This window comes from Ostrea edulis, chromosome 7 (genome assembly GCF_947568905.1).
Source record: "Ostrea edulis chromosome 7, xbOstEdul1.1, whole genome shotgun sequence".
In the NCBI taxonomy this organism is placed as follows: Eukaryota; Metazoa; Mollusca; class Bivalvia; order Ostreida; family Ostreidae; genus Ostrea; species Ostrea edulis.
In genome coordinates, this window is record NC_079170.1 from 667,501 (window position 1) to 689,352 (window position 21,852).

General features: G+C 34.3%; 1 protein-coding gene across 3 annotated transcripts in view; it reads left to right on the forward strand.

Annotated features, from left to right (window-relative positions):
• LOC125655395 (plexin-A4-like) overlaps nucleotides 1-21,852 on the forward strand; it is a 197,262-nt gene that overhangs the window by 101,040 nt on the left and 74,370 nt on the right. For 2 of the 3 annotated variants that reach the window (XM_056142959.1, XM_048885664.2), the window contains exons 15-20: nucleotides 2,154-2,293; nucleotides 5,705-5,807; nucleotides 8,687-8,847; nucleotides 14,060-14,248; nucleotides 17,781-17,862; nucleotides 20,186-20,449. In XM_056142959.1, coding sequence (XP_055998934.1) covers nucleotides 2,154-2,293; nucleotides 5,705-5,807; nucleotides 8,687-8,847; nucleotides 14,060-14,248; nucleotides 17,781-17,862; nucleotides 20,186-20,449 — 939 coding nt within the window. The remainder of the gene's footprint in view (nucleotides 1-2,153; nucleotides 2,294-5,704; nucleotides 5,808-8,686; nucleotides 8,848-14,059; nucleotides 14,249-17,780; nucleotides 17,863-20,185; nucleotides 20,450-21,852) is intronic. The other variant, XM_048885665.2, reaches the window with a different exon arrangement.

Genomic DNA, 21,852 nt, shown 5'->3' on the forward strand with positions numbered 1-21,852 from the left:
CCAGTGTAGTTTTTAGCTCACCTGAGCTGAAAGCTCAAGTGCGCTATTCTGATCGCCTGTTGTCCATCGTCTGTCTGGCTGTTTGTAAACTTTACATTTTCAACTTCTTCTCCAGAACCACTGGGCCAATTTACTTGACAGACATCAAACTTGGTACACTGGTAAATCTTCAGGAGAAGATCACCCCTATTGCTTTTGAGGTCAAGGGTCAAAATGGACATAGGAATACACTAGCTGTCTGCTCCATATCTTGAAAACCCTTTGCTTGACAGACATCAAATTTGGTACACTGGTACATCCTCAGGAGTAGATTACCCCTATTGATTTTGAAGTCACCTGGTCAAAGGCCAAGGGTTAAACTGGACATAGTAATATATTTGTCTCCTATAATTTAAGAATTATTAGCTTGATTGACACCAAACTTGGTACACTGGTACAGCAGAAGTAGTAGATGACCCCTATTGATTTTTGGGTCACATGGTCAATCCACCCTGGACATAGGGAAGATATTGTCTGCTTAATATTTTGAAATGGTTTGGCACCACTATCAATGAAATGATGCATGTGTATAACCCTTTTCAATTTTACACCATGGGGGCAGATATGTTTTACAAAGATTTCTTGTTTGCTTCCATTTTGAGGGGGTGTTGTCAGTTTTCAATATATTTTTAAAACCAATGAATAGATCTGATTCAAACTTTGTGTATAATATTCTGTATAAAATGAAGCCGTGCTCGGGTCAATGTTATCGAGCAGTAATTCTGAAGGTCAGGCGGACATTGGAAATGTCCGATAATTTTTTTTTGGTCCGATCAGTATCAGTTGTTGGCTGGAAGAAGTATCCGAAAATTTTTTTTTCAATGAAATACATCATTTCTGTTGGATCATTAGTCCCGCTAGGACAATTCTAGTGCTACACCTACTGTGACATGAGGCCTTGGTTTCTGCTGTGTGATCCAAGGGACTGCCCCATTGAGTTGCCTCTTATGACATGCAAGGGGGTACTGAGAACCCATTCTAACCTGGATCCCCATGGAACTGGTTCATTTCCTGTAGTAATACGTTTTAAGGTCTGTAACTAAAAGAAGTCATGTCTAATAGTTTAAAAAGTAAAAACACATTTTTTGGGCCAAAAAAATTAATTGATAGATTATCATCCCCGCCGCCCCTCAAAAAAGGGCCCACTCCGATATTTTATATTTTGCAAAAATTAAGATTTCAAACAAACTTGCTTCCCAGTGGCATGAGTGAATGATTAAAGTCACAGAATGTTGGTTTTATATCTTCTACCAAGGATTTTTTGAATGTTAACTTGATTAACACTATGTGTGATGCCTTTGTCATAACTCGATTTTTATGCCCCAGTTATTGGAGATTCGGGGGGCATAAAGTATTTTTGTCTGTCCATCTGTTTTTCTGCAATTTGTTTTTTTTACCTTGGCCATAACTTTTGAATGGATGATGCTAGGGCTTTCATATTTTACAGTGTATTCCTTGGGACAAGACCTTTCTTTTGTACTAAAATGTTTGACCTTGTGACGGTCACCTTGGGAGTTTGACCTACTTTTAATAAACTTTATTTTGGTCATAACATTTGGATGGTTATTGATGACTTATATTCTACATGTGTATATCTTGTGACAATGCTTTTCTTTTGGTACCGAAATGTTGACCTCTTGACCTTGGAGTTAGACCTACTTTTGAAAAACAGTTTGACCTATTTTTGAAACCTTTTACCTTTGTAATAACTTGTGATAAGTCAGTGATAGGGCTTTTACATGTTTATTTCTTTTGACAAGACCTTTCTTTTGGTACCAAAATTTTTGACCTCATGACTTGAGAGTTTAATCTACTTTTGAAAAAAAATTAACCTCGTCCATAACTTTTGAATAGGCTTTCATATTTCACTTGTGTAAATCTTTTGACAAGACCTTTTGTTTAGTACCAGAATTTTTTACCTCATGAGTTTGACTTATTTTTGAAAAGATATTAGATTGGGTCATAACTTTTGAATGTTTAGTGATGGAACTTTCTTATTTCACATTACTGCGTATTCCTTGTGACAATTAGATCTTTCTTTAGGTACTATAGTTACTTAGCTGCCAATCTGGGGCATCAGTGTTTCACAAACACATCTTGTTCATTACATACAGTTTACACCTACTGATGGTGCAGTCGGAGGAGGCACTGAAATCAGCATTACTGGAATCAACTTGGGATTGACTGTCAGTGATATAAACAATGTCACTGTAGCAGGAGTGATGTGTTCAGATGTTACACTGAACAACAGAACGTATGTATAAATTATTTACGTTTATTAATTGGTAACATATGCTACAGTCCCTGAAATGTTCTACTTTCCCTGAAATGTTCTACTTTCCCACTTGAACGGTGAACGCACCGTGAACTAACGCAGAGTGACATGTGTGTGAAAGCTGAATGCAACTTTGTGAACGATTGGTGAGCTGAGCAAACAGAGCGAGAACGCAAAGCGAACAGTGAATGCAAGATGAACGATTTGTTCGGAATATATTGGATGTTTTCCTTACATCGTCCGTATTTCATACATGTACAGTGATTAGCTAATTGTAAACTGATATTTGTTTTGAAGTAATGAATAAATTTTGTTGTTCCAATGTCACCAGACTATGTTAAACGCTATAAAACATTTTTGTGAACACTTTCCAACACAAATAGATATAATGTATCTATGTACCGGTACTTGCACATTGCATATTAAATATGTATTTGTTTCCTCCAACATGGTTGAATATTTCCAACGTGAAGAAGAAAATAATAGTTTATTGAATACGATAAATCAAACAAGCAGTTAATATGAAAAATAATCAAATTATTAAAGATAATTCAAGAAGTTGTTTAGTATCTTTATTAACAATTATTCATTACTGATCAAATAAAATGTCGCACATTAGCATCTAGCAATTATCTGTTGAATTAAAACATTTTTAGCTCTTCTGAGCCGAAGGCTCAAAGAGCTAATCATATGGGCATATGTCAGGCGTGCAGTGTGCGTCAACTTTTTGGAAAAAGGGCTATATCTCAAGAACCCCTTGGCCAATTTTTGTCAAATTTGTCACAAGGTATCCTTGGCCCAAGGGCTTTCATTTGTACTAAAACTAGGGTTGTGACCCTTTAACAAGGGGAGATAATTAGGAAAATGCAAACAAAAGTAGTGGTTGCTAAAAAATCTTTTTCTCAAGAACCACTGTGCAAATTATCACCAAACTTATGCATAAGGATAAGGATAGGTTGTAGATTAAAAATTGTTCAAGGCATCATCCTGGGGCAAAGGGTGTGGTCTCAAGGTCACTTCAAATTTGACCTTAAATTTTGTTTTGTTAAAACTTTGATATTTTGCTTAGTATAAAGACTAGGATCATCAAATTTTGTCAGTTGATGCATCTTAGGACCTAATATGTTGTCTCAAAAGTAGGTCATGGTGACCTACTTTTTGAATTTCGCAGGTAATTATTATTAAATGGATTTTGTTGCATATCTTGGACACTTTTGAGCCTATGATCATCAAAAGTTGTCAATTGATGGATCATGGGACCTTGAAGTGCGTCATGTGAAAAGTATGTCACCATGACCTACTTTCTGAATTTTATGGCTAATCATTTATGAAGACATTTTAGGTTGTTATTTCAGATACCGAGAGGTTTAGAATAATCAAACCTTGTAAGTTGATGCGTCTAGAGGCCTCAAAACATATTTATAAAAAAGAGTAGGTCACAGTGACCTACTTTTTGAATTTTGCATACATTCCAATTTCACATTTTCAATTTCAGATGCATATTTTGGACACTTTGAAAGCTAGGATCATCAAACTTTGTCAGTTAATGCATCTTGAGTCTTCATAGTTTGTTGACCAGAAAGTAGGTCACTGTGACCTACTTTTGGAATTTGACGGCTATATTTTAATATTTCAGATACTATTTGACTTACAATTATCAAACTTTGTCAGTTGGTGCATGTTGAGTCTTCAGAGTGTGTTGACTAAAAAGTAGGTCACCGTGACCTATTTTTGGATTTTGACGGCTATATTTGAATATTTCAGATACTATTTGACTTACAATCATCAAACTTTGTCAGTTGATGGGTCTTGAGTCTTCAGAGTGTGTCGACCAAAAAGTAGGTCACTGTGACCTACTTTTAGAATTTGACGTTTATATCTGAATATTTCAAATACTATTTGACTTCAATTATCAAACTTTGTCAGTTGATGCATCTTGAGTCTTTGAAGTGTGTCGACCAAAAAGTAGGTCACTGTGGCCTTCTTTTGGAATTTGACAGCTATATTTGAATACTATTTGACTTGTCAGTTGATGCATCTTGAGTCTTCAGTGTGTCGACCAAAAGTAGGTCACCGTGACCTACTTTTGGACAGTTACATTTAAATTTTCAGGTACTATTTGACTTAACATCATCAAACTTTGTTATTGATGAATCTTGGTTAGTGAGAATTTTGCCTGTTCTACAATGTATCAGAAGAGCGATTCTAGGCCTATGGGCGTCTTGTTACATGTATATACAATTGAGACTATGCAAGTTAGTATCATTCAAATCCTATAATGTTTTAGAAAAGAAGTTTATTCCAATGACTTGCTCAGGACTTTGTAGTTTGAATTTTGGATCCAAGTTTTAGAAATATGAGGAAACTGCATGTTCTGAAGTTCGAAATATATTCAGTCTAAACAAAATATAGTACGAGTATTGAATTTATTGTTCTCTGGAAATGTATGCGTAGGCAACGTAGTATAGCTTTTCAAAATGGGGGGGGGGGGGGGGGGGGGGGGGGGTTGAATGCATGAATTCAGTAAAAATAGAATAGTACTACTCCACTACCATTTACTACTTCATAAAATAAGTGAAGGGGGCACAACCAATTAAATTTGCATATAATGATATTAACGGAAAAACACATTGTCAAGGAGAGCCCCACCCCCCCACCCCCACCCCTATTTGTTGCTGTGTCAATGGTGCAATAATAAATTGTACAAGTTGAAGTACTAGTTCCATTTTATATCACAAATTGCAGACTCGCAGAAATTGTTCCATTTTACATCACAAATTGCAGACTGGCAGCGATTGTTCCATTTTATATCGCAAATTGCAGACTCGCAGCGATTGTCATTGAAATGTATTCATGTTTGGTTTTATACACATGTACTTAAAGTTTGTAGATCTGAACATTGTTGAATGAAGTGTCCTGGTAAAAGAATATAAATAAAACCAACCAAACATTGCAATTAAACTTAACATAAAGTGTACAAAACACTAATAGGTAAAGTAGAATGCTTCAGGGACTGTATTTGATTGGCTGAGTAACACACTTTATTTTTAGTAACGTAACTTGCTACCTAAAGTATTGTGACATCATTAAGTAACTCTTAATGTTTAGTTTAGAAATCTTCCTAAGAAACACTTACAGTACATAGGCCATGAGTATTCCCTGTCGAACAGTGGAAAACACATATCATAATTAAAAGTGTATTTGTCAAGTGATAAATGAGATTATAAGGAAATGGATTTGATAGTGTTTCTGTTGTATTTAGTCATATAATAGAAAAAAATGATGAAGCATGAACAGCTAGGTTTGCTTGTTCTTTGCAGATTAAGATACTTATCAACTAAAACAATGGTATTGATATATAAGTTTGTTCGTGACACTTTGTTTTTGTAGAATCAAATGCATCACCGGGGCTTCAAGTGTTAAATCAGGACCTGTGGTAGTCATTGTGGGAAGCAAAAAATCTGCTGATTCAGCACAACACTTTGAATACAAGGTTTGACAATTGAACTCATTGATGTATTTTACTTTGTGTTAGAAATAAAACCTGGCAAAACATTAACCAATCATTTTGTTTTTAGCCGAGTTGCAACGAAGTTGAACTTGGCTATTGGTTTGGTTATGCGGGCGGGTGGGTGGGTTGGTGGGCGGGCGGTTGGGCGTCAGCAATTGGTTTCCGGATGATAACTCGAAAAGTTTACAATCTAATCAAATGAAACTTTGATATATTGTTGGGTACCAGGTAAGAAAGACCCCTATTGATTTTGGAGAAAATACGTCAAAGGTCAAGGTAACAGTGACTGAATATAGAATGAAAAATTTGGTTTCTGGATGATAACTCAGAAAGTTTAAATCCAAATCAAATGAAACTTTGATATATTGTTGGGAACCAGGTAAGGAAGACCCCTATTGATTTTGGAGAAAAAAGGTCAAAGGTCAAGCTCACAGTGACCCAATATAGAATGAAAATTTAAAAAATATTTGGTTTCCGGATGATAACTCAGAAAGTTTAACTCCGAATCAAATGATACTGAAAGATATTGTTATGTACCAGGTAAGGAAGACCCCTATTGATTTTGGAGAAAATAGGTCAAAGGTCAAGGTCACAGTGACCGAAAATAGATTTAAAATTCCAAAAAAGTTTGGTTTCCGGAGGATAACTCAAATTTTTTTTCATTTGAATCATATGAAACTTGGATATATTGTTGGATACCAGCAAAGCAAGGCCCCTATTGATTTTGGAGAAAAAAGGTCAAAGGTCAAGATCACAGTGACTGAAAATAGATTGAAAACTTCAGACAAATATGGTTTCTGGACAGTAACTCGAAAAGTTTAAAACTGAAATCAGTTCTTCACAATTATAAATATGCCACATCATTCCTGACTTTACAATGTAGCCCATGCAACTCGGTTCATGCACTCCTGGGTGCATACATTGATTTTTGAATGTTGAATTCAGTTTTGGACATATGCGGTATAACTTCACACAGAATCAATTTGTACGGTGATCACTTTCAACAAATATATAAGAAATTAACTCAAACAAATGTAAGAAAATAACTCAAACAAATATAAGAAAATAACTCAAACAAAAATATAAGAAAATAACTCAAACAAATATAAGAAATTAAGGTGACTCCACACTCGCAGTTTTATCTGATACAAGTTTGAAAAGTGTATTTATTTCCATTCATTAGAGTTAAAACTAACAAATTATCAAATAAAATACATAGGTCATCACACTTTTTAAGATGAGAGACGTACATAAACAGAATCATGTATCACCGTCAGAAAATTGCTATTTTCCTTAAACAGCGTTATCAAAACTCCATACAAACTGGTTATGACGATATAGTAGCATTCATAACAATTTCATGAAACTATATCTTCACAAAAATATACAAAATGTATGTAAAAAATATAGGAAATCTATCGCATAATAGACTTGATAAAGAAATCAATAGAAACAGAGTTATTGCCCTTGGATTCAATATTTTGAAACATATCATTGATTATTCATCTATAACTTTTGAAATAGTCTATTTTTAACAAGATTTTTTACAATAAGTATCAGAAAATAGTCCAACAAAATTTATGTTCCTATCATGCATAAATTTAAATAAATCATTGATTTTGCAAAATCTGATGACATCACAGGAGGGTGGAATTACTTTAACTCAAACAAATATAAGATAAGAATTCAAACTAATATAAGAAAATGACTCAAACAAATATAAGAAAATAACTCAAACAAATATAAGATATAAGAAAATGACTCAAACAAATATAAGAAAATGACTCAAACAAATATAAGGAAATGACTCAAACAAATATAAGAAAATAACTCAAACAAATATAAGATATAAGAAAATGACTCAAACAAATATAAGATAATGACTCAAACAAATATAAGAAAATGACTCAATATAAGATATAAGAAAATGACTCAAACAAATATAAGAAAATGACTCAAACATAAGAAAATGACTCAAACAAATATAAGAAAATAACTCAAACAAATATAAGATATAAGAAAATGACTCAAACAAATATAAGAAAATGACTCAAACAAATATAAGAAAATGACTCAAACTAATATAAGAAAATGACTCAAACAAATATAAGATATAAGAAAATGACTCAAACAGATATAAGAAAATGACTCAAACAAATATAAGAAAATGACTCAAACAAATATAAGAAAATGACTCAAACAAATATAAGATATAAGAAAATGACTCAAACAAATATAAGAAAATGACTCAAACAAATATAAGAAAATGACTCAAACTAATAAAGAAGAAAATGACTTGTTCATCTTTTGTGTTGAGAGGTGATTTCTGGATGATATTTCAAATTCTCTTTGTGATTTAGCAATCAAATTTTCATTTTCAAGGACAAAGAAATAACTTCTATAAACGCAAACATAAAATGGAAATCACATGACGTACATACAATATTCTCTGAGTAATTATCAAGCATTGTTCTGATGTTTAGATTTTTTAAATTCGTTTTATGTATTATGAAGCCACGATAGAGGTTATTGTTCTAATGTTTAGATTTTTTTAATTCGTTGTTTTATGTATTATGAAGCCACGATTGAGGTTATTGTTCTAATGTTTAGATATTTTTAATTCGTTGTTTTATGTATTATGAAGCCACGATTGAGGTTATTGTTCTAATTAATGTTTAGATTTTTTTAATTCGTTGTTTTATGTATTATGAAGCCACGATAGAGGTTTCGAAGTTTGCAGAGATTCAGTAAAATAGAGAATACAGCAATTCTATGATAAAATTTCTGAACAATTTCATTTTAAAGATAAAGACAGACAGTAAAATAGCTGAACTTGTTTGTTTTTGTTGTTGTATTTTTAGGATCCTGTTTTAAGACATGTTAGTCCAAATCAGAGCATTCAGTCAGGTGGAAGGAGAATTCATATTGTTGGAGAAAATCTTACTATTGGCAACTTGAAGTATGAGGTGAACCTGATACCTGTGAGCACAACCAATGGTGAAAAATCAAAAAAATGCATTCTGTGAGTATATAGTATTTCTGTTTTTGTACTAATGTTGGGTGCTCACAGGGGTGCGACGATACACTTGATACAGACCTGATGATGTGATACGTATCACGATACAGACCTGATGATGTGATACGTATCATGATACAGACCTGATGATGTGATACGTATCATGATACAGACCTGATGATGTGATACGTGATACAGACCTGATGATGTGATACGTATCATGATACAAGCCAGAAGATGTGATACGTATCATGATACAGACCTGAAGATGTGATACGTATCGGGATACAGACCTGATGATGTGATACGTATCATGATACAGACCTGAAGATGTGATATGTATCATGATACAGACCTGAAGATGTGATACGTATCATGATACAGACCTGAAGATATGATACATATCATGATACAGACCTGATAATGTGATACGTAACACAATACAGACCTGATGATGTGATGTGTATCAGGATACAGACCTGAAGATGTGATACGTAGCATGATACAGATGATATGATACATGTCAGGTTACTTTAAAGATGCTAGGGGTGGGGCAAAAATTACCAATTTTCAAAAATCTTCTCTACAACTGCACATGTGTAAGAAAAACTAAATGCATCGTGATGTAGAGCAAGAAGGTCTCTACCAAAATTGTAAATATCATGATCCCCGGGATAGGGGTTCTGACCCCAGGATGGGGCTAAACTTACTATATAGTGTTAATGTATAAAACACTTAAGTAACATCTTTAGTGCTATTGATACTAAATTGAAACTAAATGGATATTTAAAAAGAGTAGGTAGTCTTTTACCAAAATTGTAAATTTAATGATCCCTGGGTTAGGGTTTTGGTATCAAGATGGGACCAAAATGGTCAGTTATTGAATGTGTGAACAATAGAAATTTTGAACTTCTTGAAAACTACCATTCCAATTCTATTCAAATTTGGTATGAAGCATCTTCTGTTGAAGGGGGGACATGAAACATAAATTTTAGGACTCTTGAACAGGAATTTTTATGCACTCGAGATCGAAGATCGGGGGCATATTGTTTTTGTCCTGTCTGTCATTCTGTCTGAAACTTTAACCTTGCTAATAACTTTTGAACAGTAAGTGCTAGAAATTTGATATTTCACATGAGTATTCCTTGTGACAAGACTTTTCCATGGGTACCAAAAATTTTTACCCTTGGCCTTGGAGTTTGACCTACTTTTAAAACTTAAACCTTGCCAGTAACTTTTGAACAGTATAAGTGCTAGAGCTAGTGCTAGAGCTTTGATATTTCACATGAGTATTCCTTGTGACAAGACCTTTCCGTGGGTACTAAACCTTTTGACCTTGGCATTTGACCTACTTTTAAAAAGTTTGACATTGGTCACAGTGATTTTTCTATATTTTTAACGAGGGTCCTGTGGCTTTCAAATTGCGAAAAATTGTCAACATTTCAGTCAAATTGCGAAAAATCAATTTTATCATAAATAAGTTTTAAAATCATATGAAACATTATATCATCTTTATTTTACAGATCTGATTTTCTTTAACCTTCTAAAATTTTCAACTATTCTATCCAAATCATCATTCCCATAACTCTTTGGTAAGTCTTGTGTATATAATTCCCATCGAAAGTTTATTTTTTTCAAATACATTTTCTTTTCATAATTCTATTATTGGGGAAAATGCAAGCTAAATTGGGAAAAAATTTACAATTATTATGAGGGGAAAGGGCTGAAATTCGGACCCAAAATGGGCCTTAAAAATCACCGGGTCATAGCTTCTAAATGGTAAGTATTAGAGTTTTCGTATTACACATGAGCATTTCTTGTGACAAGATCTTTCTAGTGGTACCAAGATATTTGTCCTTGTGACCTTGGCCATCTTTGGAATTGGCCATTATTGGGGGCATTTCTGTTTCACAAACACATCTTGTTCTAGATTTCATTGGCCTTGGGACTAGTGATACTTTTAACTAGTACTCAGTTGACTGATAAGGCCAGTGAACCTTTTGTATATGTGTACCCTTGGTTTAATTGATAAAATTACACATATATTTCAATGGGGACAAAATTTAACTTCATTTTGTTCTCAGGGGCAGCATTTCAAAAACTATGTCCTATAAATAGAAACACTTCTCCTGTGCTCTCTTGCCATCAGCCTGGATTTTACATAAATGAACAACTATTTCTAAAGCAGTCATTTAGCTTCCCAGGAAGTGAGTAAGCAGTCATTTAGCTTGCCAGGAAATGAGTAAGCAGTCATTTAGCTTCCCAGGAAGTGAGTAAGCAGTCATTTAGCTTCCCAGGAAGTGAGTAAGCACAGTTGTTTAGCTTCCCAGGAAACGAGTAAGCACATTTACACAGTTATTTAGCCTCCCAGGAAGTGAGTAAGCACATTTACACAGTTAGTTAGCCTCCCAGGAAGTGAGTTAAAGCACATTTACACAGTTAGTTAGCCTCCCAGGAAGTGAGTAAGCACATTTACACAGTTATTTAGCCTCCCAGGAAGTGAGGATGGGCCTGAAGGGTCATACCTATACATATTCAGCGTCTCTGTTATTCTACAGGTACTGCAATTAATCATTTGATTAACATCCCATATCTTTTATGTGTGCCAACTGAATCGGAAAACATTAACAAATACCATAGAATGAGAACCATGTCCAAACTAAACAAATTTACTGAAAGAAAATGAATTCCATTTCAAATGAAACATAAATAAAATGAACCATACTTTGTACATATTTGCACGCAAACAAGTCTTTTATATATGCCGCCCTGTGGGGATCCGGGTTAGAATAGGTCTTCAGTACCCCTTGCTTGTCGTATGAGGCGACTGAATGGGGCGGTCCTTCGGATGAGACCACAAAAACAGAGGCCCCATGTCACTGCAGGTGTTGCTCAATAAAGATCCCTCCCTCCTCAATAGTCGTAAACAGTCCGAGCATAAGCCTGAATTTTGTAGCCTTTTATCGGCAATGTCTTCATATGAGTGAAATATTCTCCAGAGGAACGTTAAACATATACAATCAATCATTTATTTATGCCCATCGTCCGATGGGGTGTCTGTCTATCTGTAAACTTTTGACATTTTCAACTTCTTCTCCAGAACTGCTGGGCCGATTTTAACCAAACTTGGCACAAAGCATCCTTGGGTAAAGGCTTTCAAGTTTGTTCAAATCAAGGGCCAGGCCCCTTGAAAGGGAAGATAATCATGAAAATGCAAAAATAGGGTGGGAGTCATTTAAGAATCTTCTCAAGAACCATTGGGCCAGAAAAGTTAAAATTTACACGAAAACTTCCTGACATACTGCAGATTCTTCTTAACCTCCGAGTCGGAAAAGTGAATATTTACAGAAAAGCTTCCTAAAATAGCATACATTCAAGTTAGTTGAAATCATTATTCGTTATCCCTTGGGGTAGGATGTGGGCACAATAGGGGATCAATTTTTTCAGCTATTTAATCTGGAGCTTTCATATTTTGTGTATACATTGTTTGCAGCAGGACCTTTCATGTGATCCAATGGTATGTGACAATGGTGTTTGACCTTGTGACATTGGTGGTTGATCTTTTGACCTTGTGACAATGGTGTTCTTTTGACCATGGAGTGCCTTCTTTTTGAAAAAACCTGACCCATTCAATATCTGCTAAGCTATTTAAGGTAGGGCTTTCTTATTCTGTATATAGATTTTTATGACAAGACCTTGTCATACTTTGGTGTTCGATCTTGTTACCTCGAAGTCGAACAACGGCAGGGCCAAGGTGACTTAGGTGATGTGATGTGGCCCATGGGTCTCTTGTTGTTAGTCACATTGGTATTGAAGTGACTGACCCATGGTCTTTTGAATGAAATCACAATTTAACACGATCGGGGGGGGGGGGGGGGGGGGGGGGGGGGGAGCATGGCATATTATTTTTGATCTGTCTGAAACTTTAACCTTGCTAATAACTTTTGAACAGTAAGTGCTAGAAATTTGATATTTCACATGAGTATTCATTGTGTCAAGACCTTTCCATTGACACCAACAGTTTGTGACCTTGACCTTGGAGTTTGACCTACTTTTTAAAAACTTTAACCTTGCTAATAACTTTTGAACAGTAAGTGATAGTGACAGTAAGTGATAGAGCTTTGATATTTCACATGAGTATTCCTTGCGACAGGACCTTTCCGTGGGTACCAACATTTTTTACCCTGTGACCTTGACTGCCTGGGACGGTCAAGGTGTGAGTGGTTGATTATCTTGAGAATCACTATTGAATAATTATTTTACTAATATCTGTCTGTATGTATGTTATATGCAGGACCATATTGAAAACTAGCGTTATCGCTAAATATGTAATCCTGGTTAAATAAAGGTCTTATTATTATTATAGAGGTTTAATACGCTTTTGTCAGAATTTTTACAACGTAATACTGAGTCCCGACATCTTGGGACAACGTAATAACGAGGTCTATTTTATATAGGTTTGCTAAGAAATGGTTTTGTGCTTTGAAATTCCAACATAATATGTGGACTAACTTAGTAAAGGGGGAACGTTATAACGGGGCTCCACTGTACCAGCCATTGGTATACATTCAACTGACCATATGAAGAATAATATTTGTTTGATCTAGGCCATTGCATTAAATATGAATTGATTTTATATTTTAATCAAAGAAAAATGGTAATCATCAATTTTTGTTTGACAATTTTATTATCAAATACTCATAAAGTTACTGAAATTGTGTGTCCCAGCAGTTTTGGTGGTTGCATGATGTCTGATAATCGGCCTTTAGGCAATATACACATGTATGAAGGCAGTGATAAGCAATATATGAAGACAACGATAAACATGCATTTGCACCCACCGCGTGTGGACAATAGTATGTTTTCTGTCTCACTGTGCGAAAGAGTTCCACAAAGGGAAAGAACTATTGGGCAACTCGGAAATTGTGTATTACCCACCATCAACTGGAATATTAACAAGAATGTCAAATCCCAGAATGCATCATCAGTGAAATAAACAAAGGGAAGTGCACAAGAGAGATCGACTTCTCAGGAATTAGCAAGAATATTAATACCTGTACTTGCATGCATATAATGATTAAGATTAAGATCTACAGTGTTATATTCTTTTATAGTCACACAGGTCAATTCACTTTATCAAAGTTTTTCCTCAGTTGATAGAACGATTGAAAGAAATAGTAGTTCTAAAAACTTTAATACTAGATAGATACAATTATAGTTGTAGACCAACAGCAGAAAGAGATAGGATCACATGCAAACCAAATGGTTCAACCAAGAAAGGAGATCATAAAGTGGAAGTGATATTCGATGGTAACACCACAAGAACTCTGGACAACATTTTCTTCTCTTATCTGGACGATCCGACTGTGACCACTACAGAACCCTCTGACCTCAAAGCCATCAAGAGGTATGTTAGTTGCAGTTTTTCTTTGTTGTATATTCTACTATGCTTATTGCAAAGATCAAAGGAATGTCGAGGTCATTATTCTGCAATATACCTTCATACATATAATAACTGATTATGGGAAAATTGATAAACATCTCACTCACATTTTGTGTTTTGCTAACACAACAATATAAAAGTTGCTAACAGTCATAAAAATTAAATACACATTGTCGAACAAATTTATAAATGGCTGAAGAATATTTGTCATTCAATATATAAATCAATTGCCTGCATTCCACGATGCACATGTAAACAGATACACAGACAAGTTAATCCTTTTCCACCTATGCATTGTTTTTTGGCTCAGCTGGAAGGTAAGTGAGCTTTTCTGATCTCCTGTTGTCTGTCGTCTGTCTGTAAACTTTTTAGCTCACCTGAGCTGAAAGCGCAAGTGAGCTTTTCTGACCACCTGTTGTCTGTCCGTTTTAAACTTTTTCGACTCCTTCTCCAGAACTATTGTACCAATTTCAACCAAACTTGGCCAAAAGCATGCTTGGGTGAAGGGCTTTCAAGTTTGTTCAAATGAAGGGCCATGACCCTTCAAAGGGGAGATAATCACAAAAATGCAAAAATTAGGGTGGGGTCATTTAATTAAATCAAAGATTCCAAGCACATTGTCTTTGGTCTGTTCTTTGTCAGCAGCTCTAACTTAACTAGGTCATAACTGAACTAAATAAAACAGCTGAGGTGTGCAATTAAAAAGATTAACGACTACTAAATAGTAAAAAGAAAGCCTAAAAATGGAGTTAATACATGCAAGTTGAAATATGAAGATGCAAGCAATGGTCGTTTTTTTTTTAATATATATCTTTAATTTATTATTAATCAGTTTGTTTCATAGCTTCTGGCCAATTGGCGAATGATTCAGTTTAATTATGATTATACGGTATTTAGTGATGTACCGATTATCGCCAACTTTCGATTTTTGGTTGCTACAACTGAAACGATGTGAATAATTGATTGCCATTTTGAAAATCGAAAATCACTGACGTCAGTATTTTTTAAAATAATACAAATATTCCTGCCGCGACTTAACTAAAATCCAAAATGGCTGACAAAGCTGAATCATCCGATAAAATTGAATATTGTTTTAATGTCCCTCTTGAGAATCTTTCACTTATATGGAAACATCACCATTGCCGGTGAAGGGCTGCAAAATTTAGGCCTATGCTCAGCGCTTACAGTCTATGAGCAGGGAGGGATCTTTATCGAGCCACACCTGCTGTGACACGGCCCGGGGCCTCGGATGTTGCCTCTTATAACAAGCAAGGGGTATTGAGGCTCTATTCTATACTGGATCCCATAAGTACAACAACAAAAGTCGAGAGATCTATCCCTATCCCGGGAAAACAAAATTGAAATTATGGGATTATTAACTTCAAATTTCTAATGATATTAGACGTCTCCATATGAGTGAAAAATTCCCGAGAGAGACGTTAAACAAGATACAACCAATCAATCTTATGATTTTAAACTAATTAAATTAATATTTAGGTTAAAAAATAAAGTAAATTTAATATATTTATGCCATAAATTTGAAATGAATAAAATTCAATTATTTTTCGATTAATCAATCGAAAAAGTGCATCCGATTAATCCGATCATTGATTAATTATTTTTTCCTGATTGCCCATCACTAAAGGTATTTGATACTTTCTATACGGAATGTGAAGAACCTTCAGGTTCAATAAAGGTTATAAATTTTCCCAGGTCACCTATGGATTTTGCAACATCTTTATCTTTTTTTACAGTACTTGTAATGCATGAAACTTTTCTCATCATCAAAGTACAACAGTCATGTGGTGTTGTCCACTGTATTTGTCTAGACATTTTCTCTTCATAATTTTAAGTGAAAGGAAAAAGGTAAAGTTAATGAACATTAATCAATCTCAATCCTATAAAGAATTCAAAACTGAGGACAGAGCGAACAGTGAAACACAGACCTCCAGAAACACCGACCTCCAGAAACACAGAAACACAGACCCCCAGAAACACAGACCTCCAGAAACACAGACCCCCAGAAACACAGACCCCCCAGAAACACAGACCTCCAGAAACACAGACCTCCAGAAACACAAACCCCCCAGAAACACAGACCTCCAGAAACACAGAGCGAACAGTGAACCACAGACCCCCAAAAACACAGACCTCCAGAAACACAGAAACACAGACCCCCAGAAACACAGACCTCCAGAAACACAGACCCCCAGAAACACAGACCTCCAGAAACACAGAAACACAGACCTCCAGAAACACAGACCTCCAGAAACACAGAAACACAGACCTCCAGAAACACAGACCTCCAGAAACACAGACCCCAGAAACACAGAAACACAGACCTCCAGAAACACAGAGCGAACAGTGAACCACAGACCCCCAAAAACACAGACCTCCAGAAAGACAGAAACACAGACCCCAGAAACACAGACCTCCAGAAACACAGACCTCCAGAAACACAGACCCCCAGAAACACAGAGACACAGACCCCAGAAACACAGAAACACAGACCCCCAGAAACACAGACCCCCAGAAACACATAGCAAACAGTGAACCACAGACCCCCAAAAACACAGACCCCCAGAAACACAGACCTCCAGAAACACAGAGCAAACAGTGAACCACAGACCCCCAAAAACACAGACCTCCAGAAACACAGTAACACAGACCTCCAGAAACACAGAAACACAGACCCCCAGAAACACAGAGCGAACAGTGAAACACAGACCCCCAGAAACACAGAAACACAGACCCCAGAAACACAGACCTCCAAAAACACAGACCCCCAGAAACACAGACCCCAGAAACACAGACCCCAGAAACACAGAAACACAGACCCCCAGAAACACAGAAACACAGATCCCAGAAACACAGACCTTCAGAAACACAGACTTCCAGAAACACAGACCCCCAGAAACACAGACTTCCAGAAACACAGACTTCCAGAAACACAGACCTCCAGAAACACAGACTTCCAGAAACACAGACCCCCAGAAACCCCTGGTACAGGAATTCTCTATTTTGTCACTGAACTGACTGTTGCCATCAACACACAATGCATATATATACATTAAAACAAATTGGAAATCTTGACCTGGCATTAAAATTAATTTGTACGGAAACTCGGTCAACGTAATATTGATAGTTGTACAATGAATGATGTGTTTACTTTCACTTTAGATTTACTAGCCAGACTGGCTAATGCATCATTGAAGTTTTCCTCGACTGACCTCTACAATTGGTAGCATTGGGCTATGGTAATTGCACATGCCTGAAACAGAGACTTCATGATTAATGAACTGAAAAGTCAAGGTCAAATTTATGTGATTGCAAGTCGAGGTCGTTCATCGAGGTCAAATTTGTCACAATAGAATGTGGCCATATTGGTGAAGATAGTGTGTCTTGTTTCTGATGTTGATTTTAAGGCAAATTATACTCTGCTGCTTTTTTCACTGGGATTGAACATTAAATTCTGTTCTACTTGATGATTTTTCAGTGGTGGAACAAAATTTGTTGTGAAAGGAACAGGATTTGTCGATGTGCTGGAGAACTTGTATGTCAAATTATCAAAATATTCAGTAAGTATATTTTGATTAATTCTTGCAGATAAATTTGCCTCTTTAACTATCTCTCCAGTGATTTTTAAGACCCATTTTAGGTCCAAATATCAGCCCTTTCCCCTCCCAAAAATTACGAAGTTTTTCCCAATTTAACTTGCACTTTTCCCAATAATAAGAACTAACATAAAAACGTATTTGTTAAAAAATAAGTTCAATACGAATAGTTTATGTGTACGACATATCAATTTGAGATGATTTAGATATAGTCAAAAAATTTAAGAGCTTAAAGAAAAGAAAGTTAAGTATATAAAATAAATAAAGAATGACATCAATTTGTGTTTGATTTCTTGTTTGATATGATATATAATTTACAATGATGACTAGGTTTTCCCAATTCAAAAGCCACAGGACCCTTTTGTAAAATGTTGAATAATCACTGCTCTCACTCGCAGCCCTCATATCAATGCGGAAGAGGACATAGAAATACCGGTGTCGATTTGACAAATTTTAGTACATTTTACATGAAATTGATTTTCCGGCTTTGAATAACCCAGCCTGATGCACTAATTTTTTTAGCTTATATATTTTTTGTGTTGTGAAATTGCTTTTCTCATTCTTTATTTACATTTTTGTGCTGAACGTATTTTAAGCTTAACAAATTTAAAGTAAAAATAAGTAACACTCGTGTTCTTTCTGTTATTGTGATTAAAGACTCGAGAATCAAACTTTTCCAATCCACAGGCATCGTGAACAGGGGCATTGTCATCCATGAAGATGTAGTTATTCTTAGGGAAATGCTGTGCAATTTCTGGCCAGATATTATCAATTATTTTGAGCATTAATGTTACCTTTGATATCAGTTAATATGCCATACCTTGAAAAGAAGTGCATCCTCTGATCATGACACTTAACGTTCATCGCGGAACAGGTCACATGAGTTGGAGTTCTTATTTTTCATCTGCTTTTCTCCACACTCAGACCTAAATGTTGTTGTCCCCAATAGCAATCTGGCCTGGATTTCTCGAAAAGAACTTCAGTTGAAATCTGGACTTAAGTCTGAGATTTTACTCAAATTGTTACTGTTCAAATAGAAGAAAACTCAAAATTGAGTTTGAGATTTTTTCGAGAAATCCAAGCCTGACTCTCACTGAAAATCCATTAACACCATTCTTGCTGAACATCAATGAACAGATTTGATCAATGTCTATGAATCTGTAAAATTATATATTAACAATGTTCTGAATGCAACATACTTAAGAAAATTTTAGATGTTATAATCTCTCTTTTTCAAGATAAATTTAATTCTGTTTTTTAATGAATTGGAAGTCAGTTTAGGGGTCATGCAATTTTAAAAAAACTTAAATTCTGAATATATTGTCGATTTTTGATACAAGATTTTCAACATTTAGCTTTAAAATTTGATAATTTTAATAACCACTTATGTGCAAATCTAAAACATGAATACAAAAAGTCAATAACATGCAAGTTTTGAGATGTATCCAAGTTAGTTCCCTTTAGAAAACTGGCACACGGGCATGAAACAATTTTTTTTTACATGTTGAGTTGGAGAAATTGCTATTAGTGCATAAGGGAATTTACAGAGTTAAGTTTCTTATAAGCAGTTTCATCATCTGATTATTCATAAGGGAATTTACAGAGTTAAGTTTCTTATAAGCAGTTTCATCATCTGATTATTCATAAGGGAATTTACAGAGTTAAGTTTCTTATAAGCAGTTTCATCATCTGATTATTCATAAGGGAATTTACAGAGTTAAGTTTCTTATAAGCAGTTTCATCATCTGATTATTCATAAGGGAATTTACAGAGTTAAGTTTCTTATAAGCAGCTTCATCATCTGATTATTCATAAGGGAATTTACAGAGTTAAGTTTCTTATAAGCAGTTTCATCATCTGATTATTCAGTTGATACACAAAACAAATAAGTTAATAAATATAAACACAATTAATGTCATGAAATGTTTATATATCATGTTATTTGTTGTTCCTACATAATCAGGATGAAACTAAAACTTTCATATGAGTAAATTTAAACAAAAGCCTTTTTTCATATCTTTTTATTGTATTCCTCAATGATGGCAGGTTTGCTCGATCTGTACCGCTTAGGCATTTAGAGTAGTGCTAAATGCACCTCCTAGTAGTAATTATAACAGAAGAGCTCGATCTAGAAACTTTGTGTATTGTCATTGAATGTCAAATTTTGTATTTGTGTTGGAGGTTTTTTTTCTTCATTAAATTTTGTCTCAAAATTATGATATCTATCTTTGATTCGCTGTCGCAGCTTTGGATTAACCTTTCAAATTTACGGTTTCTCATACAACAGAATTCAAGTGCTCCTTGTTTAAGAAAGTCAAACACAAAGATAGAATGCGAGTTTCCAAGAGTCCCTGCATCCAGCACTCGCCACCGTCGCAGGAAGAGGCAAGTTTCAAATACTGCAACATATGCCCGTTATGCAGTCGACATTCATTTAGACGGATTCCACCAAACTCTACCTACTAGAACCTTGTATGTCAGTGATCCGTTCTTGGTAGGAAATCAAACCATCTCATTTGACCCAGATGAACAACAGGATATTATATTAACGGTATAGTATTTAAACAACAGGATATTATATTAACGGTATAGTATTTAAACAACAGGATATTATATTAACGGTATAGTATTTAAACAACAGGATATTATATTAACGGTATAGTATTTAAACAACAGGATATTATATTAACGGTATAGTATTTAAACAACAGGATATTATATTAACGGTATAGTATTTAAAATTAACAACAGGATATTATATTAACGGTATAGTATTTAAAATTAACAACAGGATATTATATTAACGGTATAGTATTTAAAATTAACAACAGGATATTATATTAACGGTATAGTATTTAAAATTAACAACAGGATATTATATTAACGGTATAGTATTTAAACAACAGGATATTATATTAACGGTATAGTATTTAAAATTAACAACAGGATATTATATTAACGGTATAGTATTTAAACAACAGGATATTATATTAACGGTATAGTATTTAAACAACAGGATATTATATTAACGGTATAGTATTTAAACAACAGGATATTATATTAACGGTATAGTATTTATATTAACGGTATAGTATTTAAACAACAGGATATTATATTAACGGTATGGTATTTATATTAACGGTATAGTATTTATATTAACGGTATAGTATTTATATTAACGGTATAGTAATTATATTAACGGTATAGTATTTATATTAACGGTATAGTATTTAAAATTAACAACAGGATATTATATTAATGGTATAGTATTTATATTAACGGTATAGTATTTAAAATTAACAACAGGATATTATATTAACGGTATAGTATTTATATTAACGGTATAGTATTTATATTAACGGTATAGTATTTATATTAAGGGTATAGTATTTTATATTAACGGTGTAGTATTTATATTAACGGTGTAGTATTTTATATTAACGGTGTAGTATTTATATTAACGGTGTAGTATTTATATTAACGGTATAGTATTTATATTAACAGTGTAGTATTTATATTAACGGTATAGTATTTATATTAAGGGTATAGTATTTATATTAAGGGTATGGTATTTATATTAACGGTATGGTATTTATATTAACGGTGTAGTATTTATATTAACGGTACAGTATTTATATTAACGGTACAGTATTTAATATTAACGGTACAGTATTTATATTAACGGTACAGTATTTATATTAACGGTATAGTATTTATATTAACGGTATAGTATTTATATTAACGGTACAGTATTTATATTAACGGTACAGTATTTATATTAACGGTAGAGTATTTATATTAACGGTATAGTATTGATATTAACGGTATAGTATTTAAAATTCCTGATACACTGTGTCTCCCACTTCATCAGTGGAAGCAGGGTATATTATTGTGGGTGTGTTTGTCTGCCAGAATTTTTATAACTCTTAAGAGATGTGACTATGATTGCATGTG